Consider the following 25,278-nt stretch of genomic DNA (forward strand, 5'->3'; position numbering starts at 1 on the left):
ATATCTTTATTGTAAAGGGTTTAAACAATGTTTTCCATGCTTGTTCAATGAACCATAAACAATTAATGAACATGCACCTGTAGGCAATTAAGGTCAGAGTTATAAAAACTTAGGACACTAAAGAGACCTTTCTACTGACTCTGAAAAACACCAAAAGAAAGATGCCCAGGGTCCCTGCTCATCCGCGTGAACGTGCCTTAGGCATGCTGCATGGAGGCATGAGGACTGCAGATGTGGCCAGGGCAATAAATTGCAATGTCCATACTGCGAGACGCCTAAGACAGCACTACAGGGAGACAGGAAGGACAGCTGATCGTCCTCGCAGTGGCAGACCACGTGTAACACCTGCACAGGATTGGTACATCTGAATATCACACCTGCGGGACAGGTTCAGGATGGCAACAACAACTGCCCGAGTTACACCAGGAACGCACAATCCCTCCATCAGTGATCAGACTGTCCGCAATAGGCTGAGAGAGGCTGGACTGAGGGCTTGTAGGCCTGTTGTAGGGCAGGTCCTTACCAGACATCACCGGCAACAACGTCGCCTATGGGCACAAACCCACCTTTGCTGGAACAGACAAGACTGGCAAAAAGTGCTCTTCATTGACAAGTCACGGTTTTGTCTCACCAGGGGTGATGGTTGAACTCGCATTTATCGTCGAAGGAATGAGCGTTACACAGAGACCTGTACTCTGGAGCGGGATCGATTTGGAGGTGGAGGGTCCGTCATGGTCTAGGGCGATGTGTCACAGCATCATCGGACTGAGCTTGTTGTCATTGCAGGCAAGGCATCCTCCTCCCTCATGTAGTACCCTTCCTGCAGGCTCATCCTGACATGACCCTCCAGCATGAGAATGCCACCAGTCAAAAGCTCATTCTGATTCTGATAAAAAAAAAGATTGATACAGCTTTCATGTACAAATATATATAAATGTATCAAAAAGAAAAATAAATAATATTTGTATTTATAGATTTTACATTTAACACCTAGCATGTCAAGTACATCTATATCATATATCTACAGTGTATCATATAAATCACACATCCTACCAGGCATCCAGTCATTTTAAAAAACTCCATTTCCCAGGATCCTCCTGGGTCCAGTCTGTTGAAGAGACAAAAAGTTTTCATGATTAAATGCAAGACAATTCTAACCACCTAAAACACAACAGACATAAAATATACAGGACATACATTTCTCAAAAAAATAAAAGATATAATTTTCATTTTTAATAAATCTTTAATAAAACATTTCATGTTTCATCATTTACATGTTTAGTACCTATCTCACATACTAGATCCTTGTATAATGTAAAATTCTACAATGTAGGAATTTGTTTCGGTGGCAAATGAAGCAACAGTACACATAATTGTAAAAAATACAATAAAGTACAAAAAATATATATATAGAAATACACAGTGAAACATAGGACTGAAAAACAAATATTATAATAAATAAATAAAATTATGTATTATTGTAAAATAGCATTTATTTATTTTTATTATGGTTATATTTATATGTTTTAAACATGACAAGTTAGGACATATACATGCTTATAATTAAAAAAAAGACACTACATTTATGTATTGTAAAATAACATTTATTTCTTTATTATATTTATTTGTTTTAAACATGACATGTCAAGATGTATTTTGCATTCTCAATTTAAAAATACACCACATTTATGTATTGTAAAATAACATTTATTTTATCCATTATAATTATTTTTTTAATAATGACACATCAGGACGTATATTACATCCTTGTAATTTAAAAATAAACATTTATGTATTATAACATTATTTATTTAAAACATGATGTCAAGATTTATATTACATACTTGTAATTTAAAAATGCAACATGTTTATGTATGTTAAAATAACATTTAGTTTATTACGGTTATTATACAGTATATTTGTTTTAAGCATGACACATCAAGTGGTATATTACATCCGCATAATTTTTAAAATACACATTTATTTAATCATGATATGTCAATTTGGTTGTATATTACATTTTATCATTTACAAATGCACCATAAATCCTATCAGGAAGCCAGTCATCCTGAAAGAACTCCATTTCCCATGATGCCTCTCGCTGCAGTCGCTTAGGGTGCGTGTTCTAAAGGAAATACACTTATTGTGCCATAGGTTTGTACAGGGCTGCAGTTTTACTGGCCTTACGGTAAGAAAACTCCAGCTGGCTATACAAACCCTCCTTTCATTGCATCTCACAGATGGACATTAAACACATCATAGAAATACATAGGAATGAATCAAACGTTATTTTATCGCAGAAATCTGGCATCTGAAGACAAAGCTAATCATGCCTCTGTTGTAGCATTCCTTTAATTTTCAGCATGTATTTTACTCATGCCAGTTTGTATAGGACTGTTTAGCAATACAGTAAAACATTTTTATTATTAAGCATAGAAATAAGATATGAAATTATATGAAAAATATAAATAAGAAATGTTTAGAGAAAACTAATAATAACATATATGAGGAAATGGATGAGGTGGATGGGTCCGAGAAGGAAAGCAGAAGAGGAAGTGCAAAGTACAGGTGTGACCTATGCAGCCGGTCTTTCTACTATGAAAAAAGCTACCTGAAACACTTGAAAGTCAGCCACGGAGTCCAGACGGACACCACGTTCCGCTGCGACGTCTGTCAGCAGACCTTCGTCAACCGATGCAACCTGAAGATCCACCAGCGTCACGTTCACAATGATGAGAGGCTCTTCCCCTGCGACGTCTGCAACAAGACCTTCAAACGCAAGAAGGATGTGACACGGCATAAACGGCAAGTGCACGAGGGCGGCACGGACAGGCACTTCTGTCACATCTGCGGCAAATCTCTGAGTTCCAAAACGGCCCTTACTCTGCATGAGAGAACCCACTCTGGACACAAACCCTTCAAATGCAATGAATGTGGATCCAGATTCTCCCAGAGTTCAGCGCTCAAGACACATCAAAGGTAGTTGTCAACATTTGAGATTTTTTTTGCTCAAACTTACATTTAGGGATTTGAACAAACCCCTAAACCTAAGAATTCACTCAATTATTTGTGCTATAATCATGACTGGTTAATCAAATCATGTGTTTTGTTGTGGAAAGGTGTTTGCTTTTACATTTCTATGCGATCAGACTTACGATTTTTGCCTGGCTACTGATATAAAGGGTGGAAAAATCCCCATAGACTTACATTGAGGTTGAGACTCGAGAGACTTCGGGATGGGCTCTTTTGACTCGAGTTTGTTAGCAACTACCTAGCAGCCACTCAGAATACGCTAGCAACTGCCTAGCAACACCCTGACAATTGCCCACAACACTCTAGCAATGTGGCAGTGAGTTTTGCATGGGCAAGCATCACTTTTTCTTCAGAAAATGTCAAAATCTAATTGTTTTTACATTATGGCCAATAGCCAATAAGATTGCTGCTATATTTTGTAACACAAACAGAGCGCAACAGTGCCCGCCTACTTTTTCAGCCATCTTGGTTCCGGAAGTTTTTTCCCCATTCATTTCTTCCTTTTTATAAAATCCTCCATTAAAGAGTTGTAAAGCATGAACCAAGCCAAACAACTCTGAGGTGAATCGCAACATTACGGACTATGTTTTGAGGCAAAAAAGTATTTGAAAATCCGACAAAAAGACAAAGGTACAAGTCTGTGTACTTACTGTCTTTCATGAGGACACAGACTACAATCCCATGAAGCATTGCGAATGACATAATAGAAAATAAAACTATGGAAGTATATAAAACTATTGATTTTAGAAGACTTTAGAGAATTGTTGATTGTAAGAATAGAAACAATAGAGGCTAGTTTACCTTTATTGCGAAATATTTCGATATACACCAATATATAAATAGTTTGAGAGTGACTTGTTCGCGTCATGGGAGTGGGTGATCGCGTCCGGGCTTATTTCGCGGGCGTTGTTGGCCGCTGTTCTCTAATTGGTGAAGCATTCTCTGCTGTACCATGGGTAATGTAGTTGTTTAACAGGAATTCCGCTATTAAAGACGACTTTTAAACAATGAAGCTGAAATAACGCAGAAGCATATACCATCCATGAACAACCTCGGAACTCATGGTAGGTCTGTTTTTAAAGGTTTATAAGTTAGCGTTGAAAATCAATCAATCTATGGAAGAAATTAATGGGATTTTTTTTTTTCCGGAACCAGACTGTTGTGCACTATTACTGTTCACTAGGAAAATACTAAGAAAAATCATATGCTTCAGTTGAAAATATGGATAACTGTTGAGTATTTTTGAAATACTGGCATCGAAAAAGAGTGTGCTAATCAAATTAGAAAAATAGAATTTTAAATAAATAAAGGTCTGATAGTTTTTTTTACCTAATCAGACAGATACCAATATATAAAAACAAAACAAAATAAATAATTTTGACTACCAATACGGTCTCATATCGTGAATCTTTAGTCAAGACCTCTGATGCTACAGTATTCACACTTTCTTTTCTCTGATGTTTTATTTGCTTGTATTTTATATCAGGATCCACACTGGAGAGAAACCTTTTGCCTGTGACCTCTGTGAAGCCAGATTTACTCAGAACCATATGCTGTCTTACCACAGGAGATGTCACACAGGTGAATGGACTGACCTTTGCTGTTTACCTCACATATACAGACACTGTATATAATAAATAGTAACTGCCATAAATTTCTCTCCAGGTGAAAAACCTTTCATGTGTGAGAACTGTGGAAAGAGCTTTGCATCCAAAGAATACCTGAAACATCATAACAGGATCCATTCAGGATTGAGACCTTACAAGTGTGAAACCTGCGGAAGAGCATTTGCTCAGAGGAACTCACTCCACCAGCATATGAAAATACACACAGGTATCTTTCACTAGCAAAATGCAAATAAATGAATATTGGTAAATGACTTAACATTTGATAATATGGAGCAACTAAATTCTTTTATTTATATATTTTATGCTCATTAGTTGAAAATGGAATGCTCTTTTTTTTTTTTTTTTTTTTTAACAGCCAGGAATGTTCTTTGCAATAATATAACAGGGTGCTGTATGGTTTATTATGTATTCAATGCACCCTCTTGTGGACAAAGGAAAAAACGTCAATTTAAAAATCAGTTGACTTTAAAATTCAAATTTGAATTTGAAAATATTTAAGGTAAAATTCTAATTTAGTCTCTCTGTCCAATGGATAGCCCTACCATTATGCATCTGAACCTTTTGCTTACCTATTATTCCCTACTGTTGGTTTCAGTGAAGATTCTCATCACTGTAATAGTCATTTTTATACAGTAAAAAGAGTTTTACTGTGATTTTTTTTTTTTTTTTTTAAATTAAAATCAACTACTATGATAGACAAATACTTTACCATTTGAATTATTGGCCCTATATGTATATATATATATATATATACTTTTTTTGTTGTGGCAATGAGAATATCATAGTGACCATCTCTTTTTGTGATGCGGTAAAGAGAGTTAGTGGGTAAAATGTGCATAACCGTCATGAAACAATGTGCACAACTGTCATGAAAATAATGTCACAATGCAAAAAATCTTAATGGTCCTAAAGTTTCTATATGCACAATATAATAATTTTTTTTATTTTGAAGTTAAATAGGACCAGGCCATTTTCTTGACAGGTTTTGTGAGAATCACCCCTTTAACCATAGTAAATGCACTGTAACATGTAACCCCTCATGGCTTATTGCTTTAATAAAATACAGATAAAAGCTATATAATGAAAGAAAACAATGTTTAATAAATGTACATATATAAAAAAATAAAAAATAAAAATAAAATATATATATATATATTGTGCAGTCACAGGTGCACTTATACCAGTTATTTTACAGTGGCTGCAAACTAGAGTTAGACCGATATATCGGTTTCAAAAAAATCTATGCCGATAGTTTAAATATTTATCAATGTAAAGGAGCCAAGTCTCCAACATTTCAAAACAACAGTCCCGGTGTGTTTTGGGCTTGTTTATAGTTAAAAGTCCCGCATTATGCATCATATCCTAATTTTTTCCTGCTTTTTATTGGGATTTTGGTTGAATAATGAACTGCATCTTGGATATTAATTATTTTGTACTTTTGTAGCCTCTATGTCTGTGCCAATCCTAGTAACAAAAGACTAAGACATTTTTTAAAATTCTATAAATCGATTTTAAAAACAATCGACTGATTATTTGGCTATTGGCTTTTCCCATCACCTTTGTTATTGGTATCGGCTGTAGGGGATTACAGCTTGGGCACATAGACCAGTAGGCTTTGAATGAAGACTAAGAGTCGAGGTGTCAATCAAATTAGTTTAATTTTACTGAAGACAGTTGTTTGCTAAATCAAATGGCAGAAGTCAGCAGTACAAAAGCCACTGAGTTCGAAGACATGAGAATCACAAACTGAACTTCAAAAACATCGATACTTATAGTCAGATACAGCATCAAGAATTCTGATTGGTTACAAGCATAGATAACTATAGAACATTTCTGAACATGGTCATCGTGTACATCATTTATCTCATTGATTGTTGGCATGACGCTTTAGTTCCGTATATAGGCTCCAATGGTCCGAGTCAGGTCATAGGCCATGGACAGTCTTCCCATTATGGACAATAGTAGGTCTCTGAGGTCCAGTTGTCCACCTCTCGACTGCTATTCTCACTTCACTGAATTCCTAAAACAGAAATACTTTTGGAGAAACGCACATTTACATTTACATTTACATTTATTCATTTGGCAGACTCTTTTATCCAAAGCGACTTACAAAAGAGGAAAACATAAGCGAATCATCTTAAGGAGACAGTGGTATGAAAAGTGCTGTATTACGAAGTTTCACTAGCATCATAATAGTATTCAAAACAGAATAAAGTGCAACAGGAATTGTTTTATTTTTTTAATGACTGGTTAAGTGCTCATGGAAAAGATGTGTTTTTAGTCATTTTTTGAAGACCGAGAGTGAGTCAGCTTCACGGATGGAATTGGGAAGGTCGTTCCACCAACGTGGTACGATGAAGCTGAAAGTCCGGGAAAGTGTTTTGGTGCCTCTTTGTGTTGGTACAACAAGGCGACATTCCTTAGCCGACCGCAGGCTTCTAGTGGGCGCGTAGCTCTGCATAAATGATTTTAGGTATGCTGGAGCAGACCCAGTGACTGTTCTGTATGCCAGCATCAGAGACTTGAATTTGATACGTGCATCAACCATCAGCCAGTGGAGAGAGACAAGGAGTGGTGTAACATGTGCTTTCTTTGGTTCATTAAAGACCAGACGTGCTGCTGCTGCATTCTGGATCATTTGCAGGGGTCTAATTGCACATGCAGGGAGGCCAGAGCGTTACAGTAGTCCAGTCTAGTTATGACAAGTGACTTGAAAAGCAGTTGTGTGGCATGTTCAGAGAGGAAGGGTCTTATCTTCCTGATATTGTAGAGTGTAAATCTACATGATCTTGTGGTCTTTGAGATGTGGTCTGTGAAATTTAGTCTGTTGTCGACGGTTACCCCTAGATTTCTGACTGATTTAGAAGGCATTACTGTAGTTGCATCCAGCAGCACGGTGATGTTGTGTTCAACAGCAGGGTTGGCTGGAAAGACAAGGAGTTCAGTCTTGGCTGGGTTTCTCCCAGTTTCTCCTATTCAAGGTCTTATACTACAAAGCTTCTGTTGGAGACTGGTCTTATCTTATTGGAACTCAAAACAGAGATAATTGTACTTTCTCTCAGGGCATCTGAATTGGTATTCTTGTTCAGCTGGCGGAAAACATTCACAATCAATGTACTTTGTTAGGTCATGTAGACACTAAAGAATCAAATCAAATCATATTTATTGTCACACAGCCATATACACAAGTGCAATGGTGTGTGAAATTCTTGGGTGCAGTTCCGATCAACATAGCAGTCGTGACAGTGATGAGACATATATCAATTTACAATAACATCAAATTAACACAACACAATTTAAAGTCTAATATACACATAATTACACACAACACAATATACAAATAATAACATACACTGTACAGTATACAATACGCACAATATAGATGCACATTATTCCATAAAAATAAAAAATAAAAAAGTGTATATATAGTAGTGTGTATATAGAATGTACAGTAGGTTGTATTGTACTGTATTGACATTCAGGTTGATAGTAAGTTGTTAAGAGAGAATATAATATAATAATAATATAATTTATGACAGTCCGGTGTGAGATATAAGAGTAATAAAGTGCAGTGCTGATGTATTTTGATCGTGAGATATCAAGAGTTCAAAAGTCTGATTGCTTGGGGGAAGAAGCTATCATGGAGTCGGCTGGTGCGGGTCCTGATGCTGCGATACCGCCTGCCTGATGGTAGCAGTGAGAACAGCCCATGGCTCGGGTGGCTGGAGTCTCTGATGATCCTCCAAGCTTTCTTCACACACCGCCTTGTATATATTTCCTGGAGGGAGGGAAGCTCACCTCCGATGATGTGTCTGGCAGTTCGCACCACCCTTTGCAGTGCTTTGCGGTTGTGGGCGGTGCTATTGCCGTACCAGGCGGAGATGCAGCCAGTCAGGATGCTCTCTACAGTGCAGGTGTAGAACCGTGTGAGGATGTGGTGGTTCATTCCAAACTTCCTCAGCCGTCTCAGGAAGAAGAGGCGCTGATGAGCCATTCTTCACAATGACTTCAGTGTGGATGGACCATATGAGTTCCTCAGTGATGTGGACACCCAGGAACTTGAAGCTGCTGACTCTCTCCACTGGTGCTCCACTGATGGTGATGGGACTGTGTTCTCTGTCTTTTCTTCTGAAGTCCACCACAAGCTCCTTTGTCTTACTGACATTGAGGGAGAGGTTGTGCTCCTGACACCAGCATGTGCACCTCCTCTCTCTAGGCTGTTTCATCATTGTCAGTGATCAGACCTACCACCGTCGTGTCATCAGCAAACTTAATGATGGCATTGGAGCTATGTGTTGCCACACAGTCATGTGTGTACAAGGAATACAAGAGTGGGCTGAGAACACAGCCCTGTGGGGCTCCAGTGTTGAGGGTCAGTGATGAGGAGATGTTGCTGCCTATTCTAACCACCTGGCGTCTGCTTGACAGGAAGTCCAGGATCCAGCTGCACAGCGAGCTGTTTAAGCCCAGAGCCCGGAGTTTCTCATCTAGCTTGGAGGGCACTATGGTGTTGAATGCTGAGCTGTAGTCTACAAACAACATTCTCACATAAGTGTTCTTTTTTTCCAGGTGGGAGAGAGCAGTGTGTATTGTAGATGCAATGGCATCATCAGTGGAGCGGTTGTTGCGGTAAGCAAACTGCAATGGGTCAAGAGAGAGAGGCAGCACAGAGCAGATGTAACCTCTGATTAGTCTCTCAAAGTATTTGCTGATGATGGGGGTCAGAGCAACAGGACGCCAGTCATTTAAGCAAGTTATTTTTGATTGCTTTGGAACAGGCACAATGGTGGATGTTTTAAAGCATGTGGGGACTACAGACAAAGAGAGGGAAAGGTTGAAAATGTCTGTAAAAACACCAGCCAGCTGGATTGCGCATGCTCTGATGACGCGGCCCGGAATGCCGTCTGGACCCGCGGCTTTGAGGATATTCACCCGTCGGAAGGATCGGGTTACATCCGCTACAGAGACGGAGAGTGAACTAACCTCTGTACCTTCAGCCGCGAGAGCTCTCTCTGCGAGGGCGGTGTTATTTCCCTCGAAACGAGCATAAAAAGTATTTAGCTCATCCGGGAGAGAGGCAGTGGTGTTCATGGCGGAGTTTTTATTCCCTTTAAAGTCCGTGATGATGTTAATTCCCTGCCAAATGCTTCTAGAGTTGGTGGTGTTAAACAGTCCTTCAATCTTGTTCCTGTACTGGCGTTTTGCTGTTCTGAGTCCCAGAATTGAAAGCGGAGGTCCGCACATTAAGTGCTGCGCGAACATCGCTATTTATCCATGGCTTCTGGTTCAGGTAGATCCGTATTGTTCTGGTCGGAACTACGTCCTCCACGCACTTTTTGATGAAACACATTGCGCTCACCGGTCCCCTCGTGTGTTGAAACTAATGTGTTGGTGGTATTTTGTTGCGACTGATTTGAAACTGGCTTTATTAAAGTCTTCGGTCACAATGAACGCGGCCTCAGGGTGCGCGGTTTCCTGCTCACTTATACTCCCATACAGTTCCTTGATTGCCCGGTCAGTGTCGGCTTGTGGGGGAATGTACACAGCTGTGATAATGACCGCTGTGAATTCACTCGGTAGCCAGAATGGTCGACACAGAAGCATGAGAAATTCCAGATCAGGAGAGCAGAAAGACTTGATAGAATGTATGTTCCTCTGATCACACCATCATTTGTTGATCATAAAACATACACCACCACCTCTGCTTTTAACTGAGAGGTCTTTCACTCTGTCCGCTCAGTGCACGGAGAACCCCGCGGGTTCAACGGCCGAGTCTGGAATCTCCGCAGACATCCAAGTTTCCGTAAGGCAGATAATGCAGCAGTCCCTCGTCTCTCATTGGAAAGAGATCCGCGCTTTCAGCTCGCAGAGCTTGTTATCCAGAGACTGAACATTTGCCAGTAGAATACTGGGTAGCAGGGGTCGATTTGTGCGCCGTCTTACTCTGATGAGAACGGCGGCTCTGTTTCCCCTTTTCCTCCTGTGTTTCGGTGTCCGGACTGCCCAGACAAAGGGCTCCGCTTGCGTGTTTGTAAACAACGGGTCAGCATTGAGGAATTTGAAGTCCGGTTTACGGTGTGAAATTGCTGAACCAATGTCCAAAAGTGTTTGTCTGTTGTAGACAAAAAGGCAGACAACATCCAAGACAAAAAATATAAGAATTGTGAACAAAACAAACAAAATACTACCATGTTGTATCGGAGCTCGCAACGCAACAGCCATACTCGGCGCCATCTTGAGTCCAATCAAAGCAGCCTACATGACCTAGGCCTATTAGTCAGAAGACACACTGTCTCCTAAAGCATGAAGACAGAAATGGAATGGTCTCAAACTGCTTGTACGAGCATGACACCACAAAGAACATATATTAAGATACTTAGAATAATAAATCATTAGCTCAAAAGGATATATGTGATAAGTGATTAGTTCCACTAAAATAATTCACTTAAAAGATATATATATATATTGAAGAAGAGGAGGTGGTGATCCAGGTGTCCACCCCTTCACGGCAAAATACACAGTTGATTGACCACTTCTTCAAACATGGCTCATCCAATCGAATTTTCGAGTTGAAACGATCCATATTATAATATTGCTCTCTTCACAGGAGAAAGACCCTATCACTGTAAGGACTGTGATAAGCTGTTCACTCAGCTCAACGCCCTTGAGAGACATCAGAGAATCCACACGGGAGAGAAGCCGTACATGTGCAGCATGTGTGGACGAACATTTACAGACAAATCCACCATACGCCGGCACACCATGGTAAAGAACCAGCAACCTAACACAGCACACAATTAATAGGGGGTATATAGTGCATTTAAATAGTATGGTGAATAAAGTCTTGAAAGCATGTGGGATAAATATATTTTGTAAGTAAACATATGCATATTATAAAGGTTTACCAAGCAAAAAGTTTTCTCATCTATATATCAGATATGATACTGTATGCACTCCATAGTGGTAAGGATAAAAAAAAGTGCTTCTGGACTGGTTACTATTTAAAGGACATGAAGTTTCCATTCTATTACGTGTAATCCATTATTCCACATTATAGAAAGGCCAGTGAACACATTTATATATATATATATATATATATATATATATATATATATATATATATATATATATATATATTGTTTTTTCTTTTTTTTTTTATTGTTTTTCTTTGTAAACCTGCTAAACTGACATCTTTGACTGTTATTTCATCGTCTCGTGCTCGACTGCTGCATTATTAAGGGGCTTATTCAGACCAAATGCATTTGTTGCGTTAAAAAAAATTAGATGCATCGTGTCTTCGTACACTTTAAAATGTTTACTTTTTTTTTAACTTGACATGCCGCCTAAAAGGTGCGGTCACACTACACTTCATGTTCGTTCAATTGCATCCGAACGTGTAAGAGTGGAAACGCAAGCTCATGCAAAGAAATTTCACATTCCGCTGCAAACGAAAGTTTACCTTTGGTGACCTCTGACCTGCAAATCTGAATAATGAGAAACTGCTTGACCAATAGCTAATCGAAACATTGCACACTGACCACTTAGTTCAATACAAAGAATACATATTTCAAAGCTGTGTTTTTATTGTTATAGGAAAGTGAGTAGATGGTATTTATTAACATTTTGGATGTTCCGGTGGGGCTGTTCTGCTGACGGCATGGACTCTCGTGTTGTTGCTGACACATTGATAACTGTTAAATGTCGGTATGTCATGTTAGTTAATTCATCTCTTTATTTTGGTTGAGTGAGTTCGTCTGATAAGTTGGATGGAAACGGAGGATGTTGTAATGGAGACATACACATGGTTTTTCCTTTGAATATTGATCATCGCGTACCTGGCTTCACTGTGTCACCCATACAAAATGGTGCCAGAAACCCAGCACTGACATATACAAGAGATGATTTGCTGTTGATCCATTCTGTGGAATATAATATACCTGTGGACTTGCCAGCTTTCCTGAGAGCACAGCCGGTTAGAAGCAGATGTCGGCGGAGGAGAGGACAAAGAGGAGGTGTCAGACAGAGTCTTTGGCTTCGTGGCAACAGACCTCCGCTGCCTGCAATAATCCTAAGCAACGTTAGATCGCTGCAATATAAAATTGAAGAACTACACATTAAAGCCAGGGCTTGTTTTGAGTATCGGGACGCAGGCCTTATGGTTCTCACAGAGACCTGGCTTCATCCGGAGATTGCCTGCTCGCAAATTGAGGTGGAAGGCTTCTCTCTTGTTCGAGCAGATAGAACTGCTACATCGGGGAAAAGTCGAGGCAACGGCACTTATGTGTTTGTAAATCACAGCTGGTGCCGCCAATTCACAGTGAAAGCTTTGGTATGTAATCCTGATATTTAATTATTGTGCCTAAGACCTTTTTATCTTTCACGGGAGTATGGGAACATTCTTATCTGTGCGGTTTATGTCCCTCCATCGGGCAATGCAGCAAAAGCCGTGGGCCATATAAGTGACTGGTTCTGGTTATAAGTGACTGGTTCTGGTTATGAACAGTATGTAAAATGCAATACCAGAGATAAAAAAGTACTTGATAAATGCTATGGGAACATAAAAGAGGCATATACTGCTAGATCAAGGCCTCCCTTATCAAATTCTGACCACAACACTCTATTTAATTCCAACATATAAGATACTTCTGAAGTGACGTAAACCCGAGATTAAAAAAGTAAGTGTGTGGTTCAAGGACGGTGTAGAATCTCTGAAGGGATGTTTTCTCTGCACCGACTGGGAAGTTTCCATAGCAAAAACATTGATGAAGCAACTGTGGGAACAACGGATTATATTATTCATTCTGTGTGGACAATGTGGTCTCTAAAAAAGATGTGATTGTTTACCCCAGCAATAAACCCTACATAACAAAGGAGATAAAGGACTGTATTAACAGGAAGAAATTTGCTTTTAGCATTCATGATCGCTTAGCATTTAAATCTGTTCAGAAAGAATTGAATCAGTTACTTAGAGGTGCTAGGAAAAGACAAAAGGATATCCTAGAGAAGAATTTGTATAGGTCAAACTCTAAACGTGTCTGGGATTCAATGAAATCTATAACTAATATGCATTCAGTGAAGAATATTATAACTACACATGGTGATCTACAAAAGGCAAACGATTAAAATAATTTATATTTAAGATTTGATAATTGTGGTTTTACTTTAGAGAGCAGCAATAAGGAAATGAACTCTATCCTGGACATGGATAAGAGTAATAATGAGTTATGTTTAAGTATCTTTTTAAACATATCTGCTCTTAGAAATCTTCAGGTCCTGATGGAATTTCAGCTTTTATTTTAAAAAGTTGTGCAGATGATTTGACCTCGGCATGGTGCCCCATTTTACAACACTCTTTAGACACCCAAACTGTTCCTAACCATTGGAAAAAGGCTGTTATTATACCAGTCCCAAATAGAACGCAATGTGTGAAAGTAAATAACAGTCTGTCACAACAAAAAATGATCAGTACGGGTGTTCCACAAGGCTGTGTTAGTTCACCAGTCCTTTTTACACTTTTCACAAATGAGTGCTCAAGCAGGCACTCACAGAATTATATTTTTAAATACTTAGATGACACTGCTATTTTGAGTTTACTTCATGAGCAAGACAATTCCAGCACTATCTACCGGTTGGAAATAAGGCTGTTTGTTGACTGGTGTGATAATAACTATTTTATAATAAATGGAAACAGAGGAGATTGTCTTTGATCCTGTACTGTGTGTCATTTTTAATGTTCAATAAAATGCAGCAACATGGAGTCCACAGCAAATTTCCCCTTGGGAACAATATAGTATAATTTGACTTTGATATAAAATTAGTTGCTATTTGTGATTTGTTATTTATTAAAACTAGCAGCCCTTGTGCATGACAACAAATCCTGTCCGCTCCGGTGTCCGAGATAATTTTGCATGCTCAAAGTCTAGTGTGACCACCCCTTAAAGCCACATCATTTCAGTTTGAAAACTAAATGTTCAGTTTCCTAACGCAATCGTTTTCCAAAGTATGTGGATATGGAGAGCGTTTTATGAAAGTCTTCGTTTTTGGTGGAGGAAAACACCGTTCTAGTGTGGATGAGAGGCATAAGCATATGTGTTTGAAAACACAATCTCAACGTGGCCTAAAAACACGTCTCGAGCATTCCATTCAATTTGTTGCACTGCGTCAAACTTTTATTTAAACCAAGAACGTGTTCTCTCTGAACGGCCCCCTAAATTGCCCTTTTTAGTAGGGATTAGGCTTTTTAAACTTACAGTCTGTTTTATTTAATCAAACCATGTTTTTCTGCAGACCCATGACAAACAAACGCCATGGAAGAACTTCCTGGTTGTTCTGGAGGGAAATGTTGAAGACAGAGTGAAGAAGCCTAAAGGCTCTTCTCAGAAGAAGGACAAGACTGTCAGTGCTGTTCTTGAACCCCAGAGTCAGAACAGTGACACAGGGAAAACCCAAGAAGTGGTGGCCGTGTCCGGAGAGCCTGTGACCATTTCTGGAGACTGGGCAGGGCCTGGAACCATTGCGCTGGTCAGCCATCCCTTCCCGGGCGACCTCACAGTCATCCAGACCGAAGTTCCAGTGGGGACACAACTTCAGCCCATAGTCACCACGGACGGTACCAGCGTCATCTCTCTGGATGCATCTACAGTTGGTTTGCCCGTGACACTCCCATTTTCTATCCCCATCTCTGTTGCACATTCCTTCACTGTTTCTCCGTCGATATCCTGTTCTGTGCCTATCACAATTTCCGGTCATGTTTCAGAAGCCATCTTCGCTCCAGTGGCAACAGCAGCTTCGTCAGAAACCAAAACCACTATCCTGACTCCAGTTCCAGTTCCTCTACCTACATCTGATGAATGTGTAAAGGTAGAGTAGACACAGGTTTCAGACTCCCAACAGGAAGTCACAGAGGTCACACAGACTGTAAATGATTCAAACAGCATAGAAATCTCAACAGGAGAGAATGCAGAGTAGTTTGATTCTCATATCTGTGGTCTTTGTTTTTGTTCTACACTTTCCAAAAATATCATGTTTGCATTGCTTTATCAGCTGTAAATACTCGTTTGTTTTGTAAAGACAGATTTCATAACTCTATGAAGAATTATGTCAAAATGTCTGAATTCTGGCAGTCTTGATTTGGTACAGTAACTGGAGAAAGACATGTAGATCATATGTAACCCGAAGCGTATTCTTAGATCACATTTGAAAATTCTGCTCTTTGTTTTACAATATCATATAGGCAACAATTTCCTTAGCTTGTGCTTAAGTTTTGTTCAAAGGATAGGAAAGTTCCCTCATAAACCATAAATTATTTGCTTTTTGTTGTTTATAATGTATTTCACAGTAATTCAAGTCGTCATTTTTATTTGTATAGCGCTTTTCACAACACACATCATTTCAAAGCAGCTTTACAGAAAATCATGCATTAACAGAAAGTGAAAACTGTAATATCTATGAAGTCTTCGAGTCATCATTGTGTAGTTTGATTAAATATGATTGTAAATTGTGTATAAAAATAAATAATTAAATCATAATTGTATTTAGAACCCCAGTGAGCAAGCCGAAGGCGACTGGTGCAAAGAACACAAAACTCCATAAGATGTTGGTTAATGGAGAAAAATAACCTTTGGAGAAACTAGGCTCACTGTGGGGGCACCATCAATCATGCCATGGTCCAAATCACTGAGATCAAATCTTTTCCCCATTCTGATGGTTGATGTGAACATTAACCTAAGCTCCTGGCCTGTATCTGCATGATTTACTGCACTGCTGCCACACTGTTGGCTGATTAGATAATCGTATGGATGATTGTTGGTGTCAGACGGGCTGGTTTGAGTATTTCTGTAACTGCTGATCTCCTGGGATTTTCACACACAACAGTCTCTAGAGTTTACTCAGAATGATGCCAAAAACAAAAAACATCCAGTAAGCGGCAGTTCTGCGGACGGAAACGCCTTGCTGATGAGAGAGGTCAACAGAGAATGGCCAGACTGGTTCAAACTGACAAAGTCTACGGTAACTCAGATAACCACTCTGTACAACTGTGGTGAGAAGATATCATCTCAGAATGCTATTCCGAGATGCGGGTTGTCGCTGTTTTGGCGGCACGAGGGGGACCTACACAATATTAGGCAGGTGGTCTTAATGTTGTGGCTGATTGGTGTATGTAGGCTATATTGTTTTGCAATAACAGCTCACTTAAAAATCACAGATTAATAAATATAAAATGTATTTTGTGTTAACCATTATCACTTCCTTTTAGATGTAGGCCTAACTGAAAAACAATCTTTTACCTTTTCTGAAGAAAATGTGCTGCTAATCATAAATTCAAAAAAAAAAAAGTAAAAACTAAATACATTGCCACAATCACTAAGTCCAGCTGTTTAGGCATGTTATTGTAAGAATATATCAGAACGTACTAATATTTTTCTCAGCTAACTAGCCAAAATACTTCCTGACAGAGACCGCCTTTTGTCCCGCACCTGCAGCCAATCCAGCAGCAAAATGCCTTCATGGACGTCACAAAAGGACAGCATCGACATTCTTCCAAGTTCTCACATAACACAAAAGCAGTTTTAGAACCATATTTGTCATGTCAACAGTTATTTCCTTGTCTGGTCTTGTGGGCTTAGTCAAAACGCTTTTTCTTATCACGGATATATTAGGCTACACTGTTTCCAGAGTTGTGATTACATAGGTGATTAATGCAGAATATGACGTAAATGTAACAGTATATTAACTTGGTTAACATTAAAAGTTTCTTTGCCTGTGAACACCGCTGCTTCCTGTTGAATGCGCAGTAATTGCGTATGATGTGCTGTGGTTTACACACCCACCAGATGGCGCCATTGACCGCTAGATATTATAAAAACCGATAACTGACTAGCAGAACGTATAAATAAATATCGGTTAAAAAACATCGGTATATCTGAAGTACTTGTTGCCTGTTTTATCATTTGCCTGACAAGTCTGATAATTTAGGAACTTAATAGCACACAAAAGACGCACATCATTATTGACATGACCGTATCACTAACGTAATGAATTACATGTCAAATTTTAATGCTACGGCTAACTAGATTTAAACCAATATAATGGTCTCAAGATCATGAATCGTGAAGCCATTTCAATATTGATTTTTATTTGTGTACATTCTCACAGATATTCAGCAAAGACATGAGTTGCTCTGTGGGAAAGTACATCGTTTGGTAAGTTTTCATGGCTTCTTAAAAATTGCTAAAATACGGACAATCACACAACACTTAAAACACAGTGAATGACATGCGCTGTTAAAGACCAATGAAGTAGAAAGTGTATATGAGCTACGCATATATAACACTACACACATATAAAGCATGTTAATAGAAGGTTAAACATGGATTTTAACATTTCCTCAATTTCAGTGCAGATGGAAAAGTCATTTACTTCAATAGTGTAAAAATCCATAAATGAATTTTTATAATAATAATTCAGACAATAAATAAATAAAAATGTAAGAAACCAACGTCGCAAAATAAATAAAATGAGGATACTTATTTGCTTTAAGTATACGCGCAATAAAAAATTACATTTCAGATTTCTGTAAGAATTTAAATTCCATTTCAAAATGTTAGATCTGGGAAATTGAAGTTCTCCAGCACATATCAATAGTGCTGGCGGCCCCTGCATAAATGTCAACTAGCGTTATTACATAATAATGAAAATGAGACATGTTCAATTCCTGTTGTAGATGGTTGAATTTTTGAGGCCTATGTGCCAACTACTGTATCTGACTAACAAATTACAAAATTGCACAAATAAAAATACCTTAAATTTGTATGTCTAAATAATATATATAACTCTGCAGCACTGACTCAATAATTACATCTGTACATCTCATGCAGCTCTAGCACATTGCAATTCAGTGGCTATTGCAAAAGAAACCAAGGACTATCCTTGTAATTCACTCTGCTGAACCTATTCACTCAGTTTCCAGAGACGTCCTCCAAAAGTGACAGGAAAACTGAGGTTTCGAGGTTCCGAACCAAAAGAGATCTTTGAACTGGAGTGCTAAATTTCGATATGTGCTATATTATATAGTAACTGGATATCAACAGAGTACAGGCTTAAATATTGTCTGAAAATGTTGCCGCAATACATTTTGACATACTGTCTTGGGAGACCTGGACTTGACCATTGCACAAAACTGCTGTGAAATGGAAATGGGAGGAGGAGGGTGCCATGCAGTGGGTGGTCTCCCCACTGTCCAGATCATTTCAGGTCACCCTCTTCCCCTTGAACGGTCTTCTTGATCCGCAGAAGCATAGTGGTCAGCCACTGGTCCAAGCGAGAGATGGAATCAAACTCCTTTACCTAAAAGATTGACAGAAAAACTGCATTATATGAAAAGTCCATTATATAGGGAAAAATACACAAAATTACATTTTGTTAACCATTAATAAAGCAAAATTTGTGACTAAAAGACTTACTGCTTCTGTAAACGCTTCTGCGTTCTGTTCCTCATGGGCCTCTAGAAGTTTCTGGAAGAACAAAATCTCTTATAAGTACACAACAATAATTATAAAATAGATATTTCTGGCTTAAATGGGTTTTGAAACAACAATAGATTATATGCATATCTATGACCGCACATTAATTGAATTCTATGTTAATGTGCACTACTACAATCATGTTCCAGTCAATATAAATGCCCAGATTAATATCAACAATAATCCTGATGATTAGGAAGTTACATCAATCATAGAATGTTTTTTGAACGTGGTGTTAATTGGCAACTGCAAACAGCCTACTGTAAGTAACAGGCTAATGAATTATATTACTTAGTGGAATTATTTATTGTGTTTTGTTGTGTTAATAGGCTTCACGTAATGCCTAAAAACACCCTTTAAAAACGGTAAAATCATTCTATAGCACAACGTTGAGTAAAGGTCTGCACGGGCATTAAGTTAAAGGAATAGTCCAGGTTCAATGCAAGTTAAGCTCAATCGACAGCATTTGTGGCATACTGTTGATTAGCACAAAAAAAATTTCTTTTTGTTTAAAAAAGCAAAAACCGAGGTTATGCTAAGGCACTTACAATGGGGCCAATTTTTGGAGGTTTAAAGGCAGAAATGTGAAGCTTATAATTTTATTAAAGTGCTTACATTAATTCTTCTGTTAAAACTTTTTTTGTGTATTATTTTATCAGTAAAGTTATTTAAATTATAATTTTTATGGTCCTTTTAGGCTTTTAGAGTTGCATTACATCATCATGTCATTGAAGTTGTAAAATTGGGTATAACTTTACACAGAAAAGGTTAGTTAGCGGGTTATTTTATCACACTAAAATCTTGTTAACACAGTGTGTATTTTAATGTTTACGGATTGGCCCCAATCACTTCCAACAGTGCATCACTGTTACCCAGATTTTTGCTTTTTTTTTTTTTTTTTTAAAGAAAAGGAGGGACGAGACGAATTTTTTTTGTTGTGGTAATCAACATTATGCCACAAATGCTGTCGATGGAACTTAACTTGTATTAAACCAGGAATATTGGAATAAAGACCAAACCCGGCCAATACCTAAGACTGTGTGACGGTACCGTCAAATTTTAGCCTGTACCTGACCTGAACCTGCAATCGCTCATTCTCTTTATAATTTCTTCTCCAAGCAAGTAAATTTGTTGAAATAGGCTGTATTTTATTTTAGCATTGTAGACAACCTTTGTAACAGTATAAAAACAGTAAAAGTACACAGTTTTACATCGAAAAACTATTAAAAACAGAGTGCAAACGCAGGCAAAAACACATTCGGTGTGAACAGCCTGTTTGTGTGTGTCTGTAAGTGAGAGCATGTGCACGAAGTTACATCAAAAATTATATTTTTAAATCATTTAGCCCATTTTATATATCAAATTGTATTTATAATAATAATAATAATAAAATCAAAATAAAGGTTTATTTTAAAATGGATAGTGCCAGTTCTGGATGCTAATTGGTCAATACAGTCCAGTCGTGCTAAAAAAAACACGATATGATGATAAACACCTGTTCACTTATCTACTGTCAATCTCACTATGCAGCACCCATAGAGAATACCTATAAAAGTCTAAAAGTTCACATTATAGTCAAACTATAATGGACAAACTGTGCTTAATATTTGTATTATGTAGAAACCATTTATAAAATCAATAAGCAATCCACTGCGTATTGTGCATACCAATCCCCCAACATTGTATGCCCTTTAACCTCTCATACCTTACTGTTTAATTGTAAAACATGGTTGTGTAAGCAACAAGAACTGAGAATCACAAACCTTCAAGAGTTTGCACTCTCTTGAGTCTGAGAAGGCTGGAAACATCTCCTCATACTTTCCAACAGCGAGCTACAACAAAAAGAAAACAAGTTACAAATGCCATCCGATTCTGCAGCAATCTCATTATCAACCACTTCCCCCGATCACAAACTGACCTTTGCGTTGAGCTCATCCACGATAAAGTGACACAAGGAAGCTTTGAAAAAGTATTCTTTGGCGCTGTATTTCAGTAGAGGATTATCCATGGTGTTGGTTCCAACCTGTTTGCAAATACAAACACACATTTCTGAGTAACTTAGAGACTGTTGGTGTTCGAGTAATGTTGAACAAATGTTTTAATATCTGCAGAAGACCAACAGATGCCATACCTGCTCATAAATCTCTATTGCCTTATGGTACTGTTCTAACTGAGCACTGTATGAAGCCACCTTTAACAGACACTTGTTTGCAGAGCTGTAAATTAAGCAAACGTACCATTTCAAAGCTTCAAACGACAATCAAAACATCATAACTAACCTCTGAAAGCCTGTTACCAGAAGGTTAAACAATGTTAAAAGTAACTGATTTTTAAAAATCCATTATTTTGCTTCTGCTGAGCAGGCTTACCTGTTCGATTCTTCTCCTTTGTAATAGTCGGCAGCTTGTTCATAATGTGCAATCGCCTTTGGACAACCAAAAACAAAATAATCTTAACCAGTGACAGAATACTGTTTAACATTTAAACTTTAAACCTCTATGAGGGAAAGACCACAAACTAGCTAAACAGTATCTTAATTCAGCTTAATTATTTCAAATTAATGTAAATTCAATAATTAAAAATGAGATAGGTAAAGTTGTTAGGATAAACTTTGATGTTGGCTGCTATACAAAGCCTTGTCTGAAAGTTTAAAACTTGTATTTACAAGTTCTAACAAGATGTGGACAGTTTTTACAAGTCGGAATCTCATAATTACGATAATTGTGACATTAATTGAACGCACCATAATTCTATGGTATTTTTCTGAGATAAGTCTGATCAATTAGAAAAGTCATAGCATATTATTCCAGAACAGTCTGAAGGTCTGTGCCAAATTTGGTGGATGAAACTTGAAAGCTCTATGACAGTGCTTCCCAATCTTTTTTGCCATAAGTAACCCAACAGCACGATCAGTAAGGCTCAAGTCCCCTTCATCGTCATATGTGCATATACATATAATATATATATATATATATATATATATATATATATATATATATATATATATATATATATATATATAAAATTGATGATGTTTATTCATCAACAACAACAAAAACAAAACCAGGTCAAATAAGCTGTGCAATGCGCAATTAGAACAGGCTAATGCTGTTAATTATACAGGGCAGGGGATCTCCTAACTTGGTACATTGGGAAAGTTTAATTTTACAAATATAATTTTATCAGTAGTTTTTCATCATTTTGATAGATCGTAGCATGTATAAACAATAAACATGCAGGCCAAACTATATACATGTATTGCTAGGCCTGCATGATTATTGTTTACATGCACAACTGTACTATTTACAAGTAATGACACTGATATGTAGAACAAATGCTAAAAATGGTACTGTCTCTTTAAGAAAACCTGCAGCTCTGCATTTTGTTTTAGTTAAGCAAAGATTAACGAGAGAGAAACCGCACGGCTTCTTTATTATAATTAAATGTTTCTTTTTTGTAGCTTTTGATCAAGAGCTGACTGTAAAGAACAGAAAGGATATTAAAAGAGACATTATTTAATTACAAATGGATTGCGTTGATCTCGTCTTTGGACTTATATCGTAGCTCAACTTCGCATATTTAAAGATCGATCTTGGTATTTTAAGAATGGGTATCAAGAACATTCAAATTAATATCACGATTAATCAGAAAATCTATATTTTTACCCAGCCCTAATCCCTGTTAGTTTTATTTTAAGTCATTCATTTTGTTTTATAAGTTCAACATAGCCAAATCCAATTCTTTTTGTGTACTCCCCGGAACCTGCATACCCCCAGTTGCGAATCACTGCTCTTGGAGGAGTTCCAATTTATCATTTTGGTCTTGGTTTAGGAATTTTGGAAAAACCCTAAACCATGTCTGTAAAATAACAGTATGTTGGCTTTGTAAAGTCAACTTAAAAAGAATTTTATGTCATAATTAAATGTTAAATAAAGCACTGTAGACGCAATATCACTCCACAGAAAGTTATCATTTTATATTTTCCATACAAAATATAACTAATGATGATATCACAGAATAACAGAATAATTGGTAATATTTGTAAGATTGAAAACTTTATTGCTTCTCCGGGTTCTAAAAATTATTATATAAAACAGCGTGTGCCAACAAGCCTAAAACAGCTACCATTGTGGAATTTCTGCAATGCTGGAAGAGCAATCAACACACGCTGTACCTTCTCAATGTCCACAAGTTCTGACTCGTACACCTCTGCGATTGTGATATGATGCTTGGCTGCGATGGTGAATCTCCCCTGGGGACAAAACAGAGGAATATTATAAAACAATCCAATTGGTATTTAATTTAGTACCTATTACGCTTAATCAGTGAGTCTATTTGAATGTCTACATGTTTTGTGGTTCCATTCAATCTCTGGATGCAGGTTTTGTGGTATAATCAGTGGAAGTTTATGAAATTTCTCCCTAGTTGTGGGAAGTGTCTCATTATAGTGCACTCAAGGGTTTTGATGAGTTTTGTTAAACTGCCTGCTGTGAGTTTCTGCCATAATGGCCAGTGGATTCCTGGAGGGCTCAAACACTAAAAACCTGACTGTTTAAAACAGTACAGAAATGGCTGAACATTATATGCACTGTGGTTATGACTGGTACAAAAACAGCACTTGGAAAGTTGATTCCCATATATGTCCATCTTACCATGTCTGTGTAAATATCAATGGCTGCGTTTAAGCACTTGATAGCCTCTAATCGCAGCATTAAAGAGAAGGAGGGAAAAGTTACAGAGTTAAAGGGATATAACATACAGTATATACACATCACAAACCTGCAATTTTTCTTCGAGTTGTCAAAGGGTTTATTAGTAACTTCTTTAGTATAGTCTCTAGCTAACTGACCTCAGGAAAACCATCTCAATATTAGGTGTCACATGACAAATTCTGCTTTAGTTTACATAGAAAACAGGTAAACAATGTATAAAATGAAATCCATTCCATTTATTCCTGTGAGAAAAAAAAAAAAAGATCTATCATGACAGTCTTTGGATGATTCTCCATTCATTCAGGAAAAATCAGCTGTGCGACAAGTTAGGAGTATAATCTGTGGCCTCACCCTGTGGATCGGCCTTCTTGAAAGCGTTTCCGGCATCGACATAGCTGGTGGCTGAATCGTGTTTATTCTGTAGCTGCATGTGAAGTCTGGCTGCCTGACAGAAGGCATTCCCTGCAGCTAGATATAAACACAAAGCTCTTTAGTACAATATAAATATATAATAAACAGAATACTACATCCTATCATTTAAAAGCACCAGCTGTTTTACTGTACAACATGACACACTGTAATAACTTTCATTAACAAGTCACTAGCAAACATTTACAATTCCTACAGATCATGGGTATTTAAATAAAATCATATATATATATATATATATATATATATATATATATATATATATATATATATATATATATATATATACACACACACATACATACACACACACACACACACACAGATCAGCCACAACATTAAAACCACTGACAGGTGAAATGAATAACCTTTATTATCTCGTTACAGTGGCAACTGTCAAGGGGTGGGATATATTAGGCAGCAAGTGAACAGTCAGTTCTTGAATGTGTTGGAAGCAGGAAAAATGGGCAAGCGTAAGGATCTGAGCGACTTTGACAAGGGCCAAATTGTGATGGATAGAAGACTGGGTCAGGGCATCTCCAAAATGACAGGTGTTCCCGGTATGCAGTGGATAGTACCTACCAAAAGTGGTCCAAGGAAGGACAACCGGTGAATCGGCGACAGGGTCATGGGCGCCCAAGGCTCATTTATGAGCATGGGGAGTGACGGCTAGCCCGTCTTGTTCGATCCCAGAGAAGAGCTACTGTAGCACAAATTGCTGAAAAACATAATGCTGGCCATGATAGAAAGGTGTCAGAACACACAGTGCATTGCAGCTTGCTGCACCGAAAGTGCCTACTACAATGGGCATGTGAGCGTCAGAACTGGACCATGGAGCACTGAAAGAAGATGGCCTGGTGTGATGAATCACATTTTCTTTTAGATCATGTGGACGGCCAGGTGCGTGTACGTCGTTTACCTGGGGAAGAGATGGCAGCAGGATGCACTATGGGA

General features: G+C 37.9%; 2 protein-coding genes and 1 long non-coding RNA gene across 4 annotated transcripts in view; 1 reads left to right on the forward strand and 2 right to left on the reverse strand.

The window, feature by feature from the left end:
- Positions 1-2,753, reverse strand: LOC127410105 (uncharacterized). Its single transcript, XR_007892079.1, has 3 exons — positions 2,612-2,753; positions 1,054-1,108; positions 1-886 (listed from the first exon to the last, which is right to left on the reverse strand). It is a non-coding gene; the product is annotated as an uncharacterized LOC127410105 (long non-coding RNA).
- On the forward strand, positions 2,211-16,886 carry LOC127410103 (GDNF-inducible zinc finger protein 1-like). The gene is made up of 5 exons (XM_051645165.1): positions 2,211-2,979; positions 4,520-4,614; positions 4,699-4,866; positions 11,269-11,426; positions 14,949-16,886. The coding sequence occupies exons 1-5, from the start codon at positions 2,456-2,458 to the stop codon at positions 15,528-15,530; spliced, it is 1,527 nt and encodes a 508-aa protein (XP_051501125.1). The 5' UTR covers positions 2,211-2,455; the 3' UTR covers positions 15,531-16,886.
- The window catches only part of LOC127410104 (beta-soluble NSF attachment protein), a 12,221-nt gene continuing 2,815 nt past the window's right edge, over positions 15,873-25,278 (reverse strand). The window contains exons 3-11 of one of the 2 annotated variants that reach the window (XM_051645166.1): positions 24,247-24,363; positions 23,836-23,882; positions 23,358-23,435; positions 21,553-21,608; positions 21,315-21,399; positions 21,102-21,206; positions 20,947-21,015; positions 19,124-19,174; positions 15,873-19,007 (exon numbers count right to left, since the gene is read on the reverse strand). In XM_051645166.1, the coding sequence (XP_051501126.1) occupies positions 18,906-19,007; positions 19,124-19,174; positions 20,947-21,015; positions 21,102-21,206; positions 21,315-21,399; positions 21,553-21,608; positions 23,358-23,435; positions 23,836-23,882; positions 24,247-24,363 (710 nt within the window). In that variant the 3' untranslated portion in view covers positions 15,873-18,905. The remainder of the gene's footprint in view (positions 19,008-19,123; positions 19,175-20,946; positions 21,016-21,101; positions 21,207-21,314; positions 21,400-21,552; positions 21,609-23,357; positions 23,436-23,835; positions 23,883-24,246; positions 24,364-25,278) is intronic. The other variant, XM_051645167.1, reaches the window with a different exon arrangement.

Source organism: Myxocyprinus asiaticus, chromosome 19 (assembly GCF_019703515.2).
Source record: "Myxocyprinus asiaticus isolate MX2 ecotype Aquarium Trade chromosome 19, UBuf_Myxa_2, whole genome shotgun sequence".
In the NCBI taxonomy this organism is placed as follows: Eukaryota; Metazoa; Chordata; class Actinopteri; order Cypriniformes; family Catostomidae; genus Myxocyprinus; species Myxocyprinus asiaticus.

Excerpts from the sequence above, each read along its gene's own strand:
- LOC127410103 (XM_051645165.1), top strand. The coding sequence starts at position 2,456 with ATGAAAAATATAAATAAGAAATGTTTAGAGAAAACTAATAATAACATA. Across the intron at positions 4,615-4,698 it reads CCACAGGAGATGTCACACAG|GTGAAAAACCTTTCATGTGT; the intron begins GTGAATGGACTG and ends ATTTCTCTCCAG. Across the intron at positions 11,427-14,948 it reads CCATACGCCGGCACACCATG|ACCCATGACAAACAAACGCC; the intron begins GTAAAGAACCAG and ends GTTTTTCTGCAG.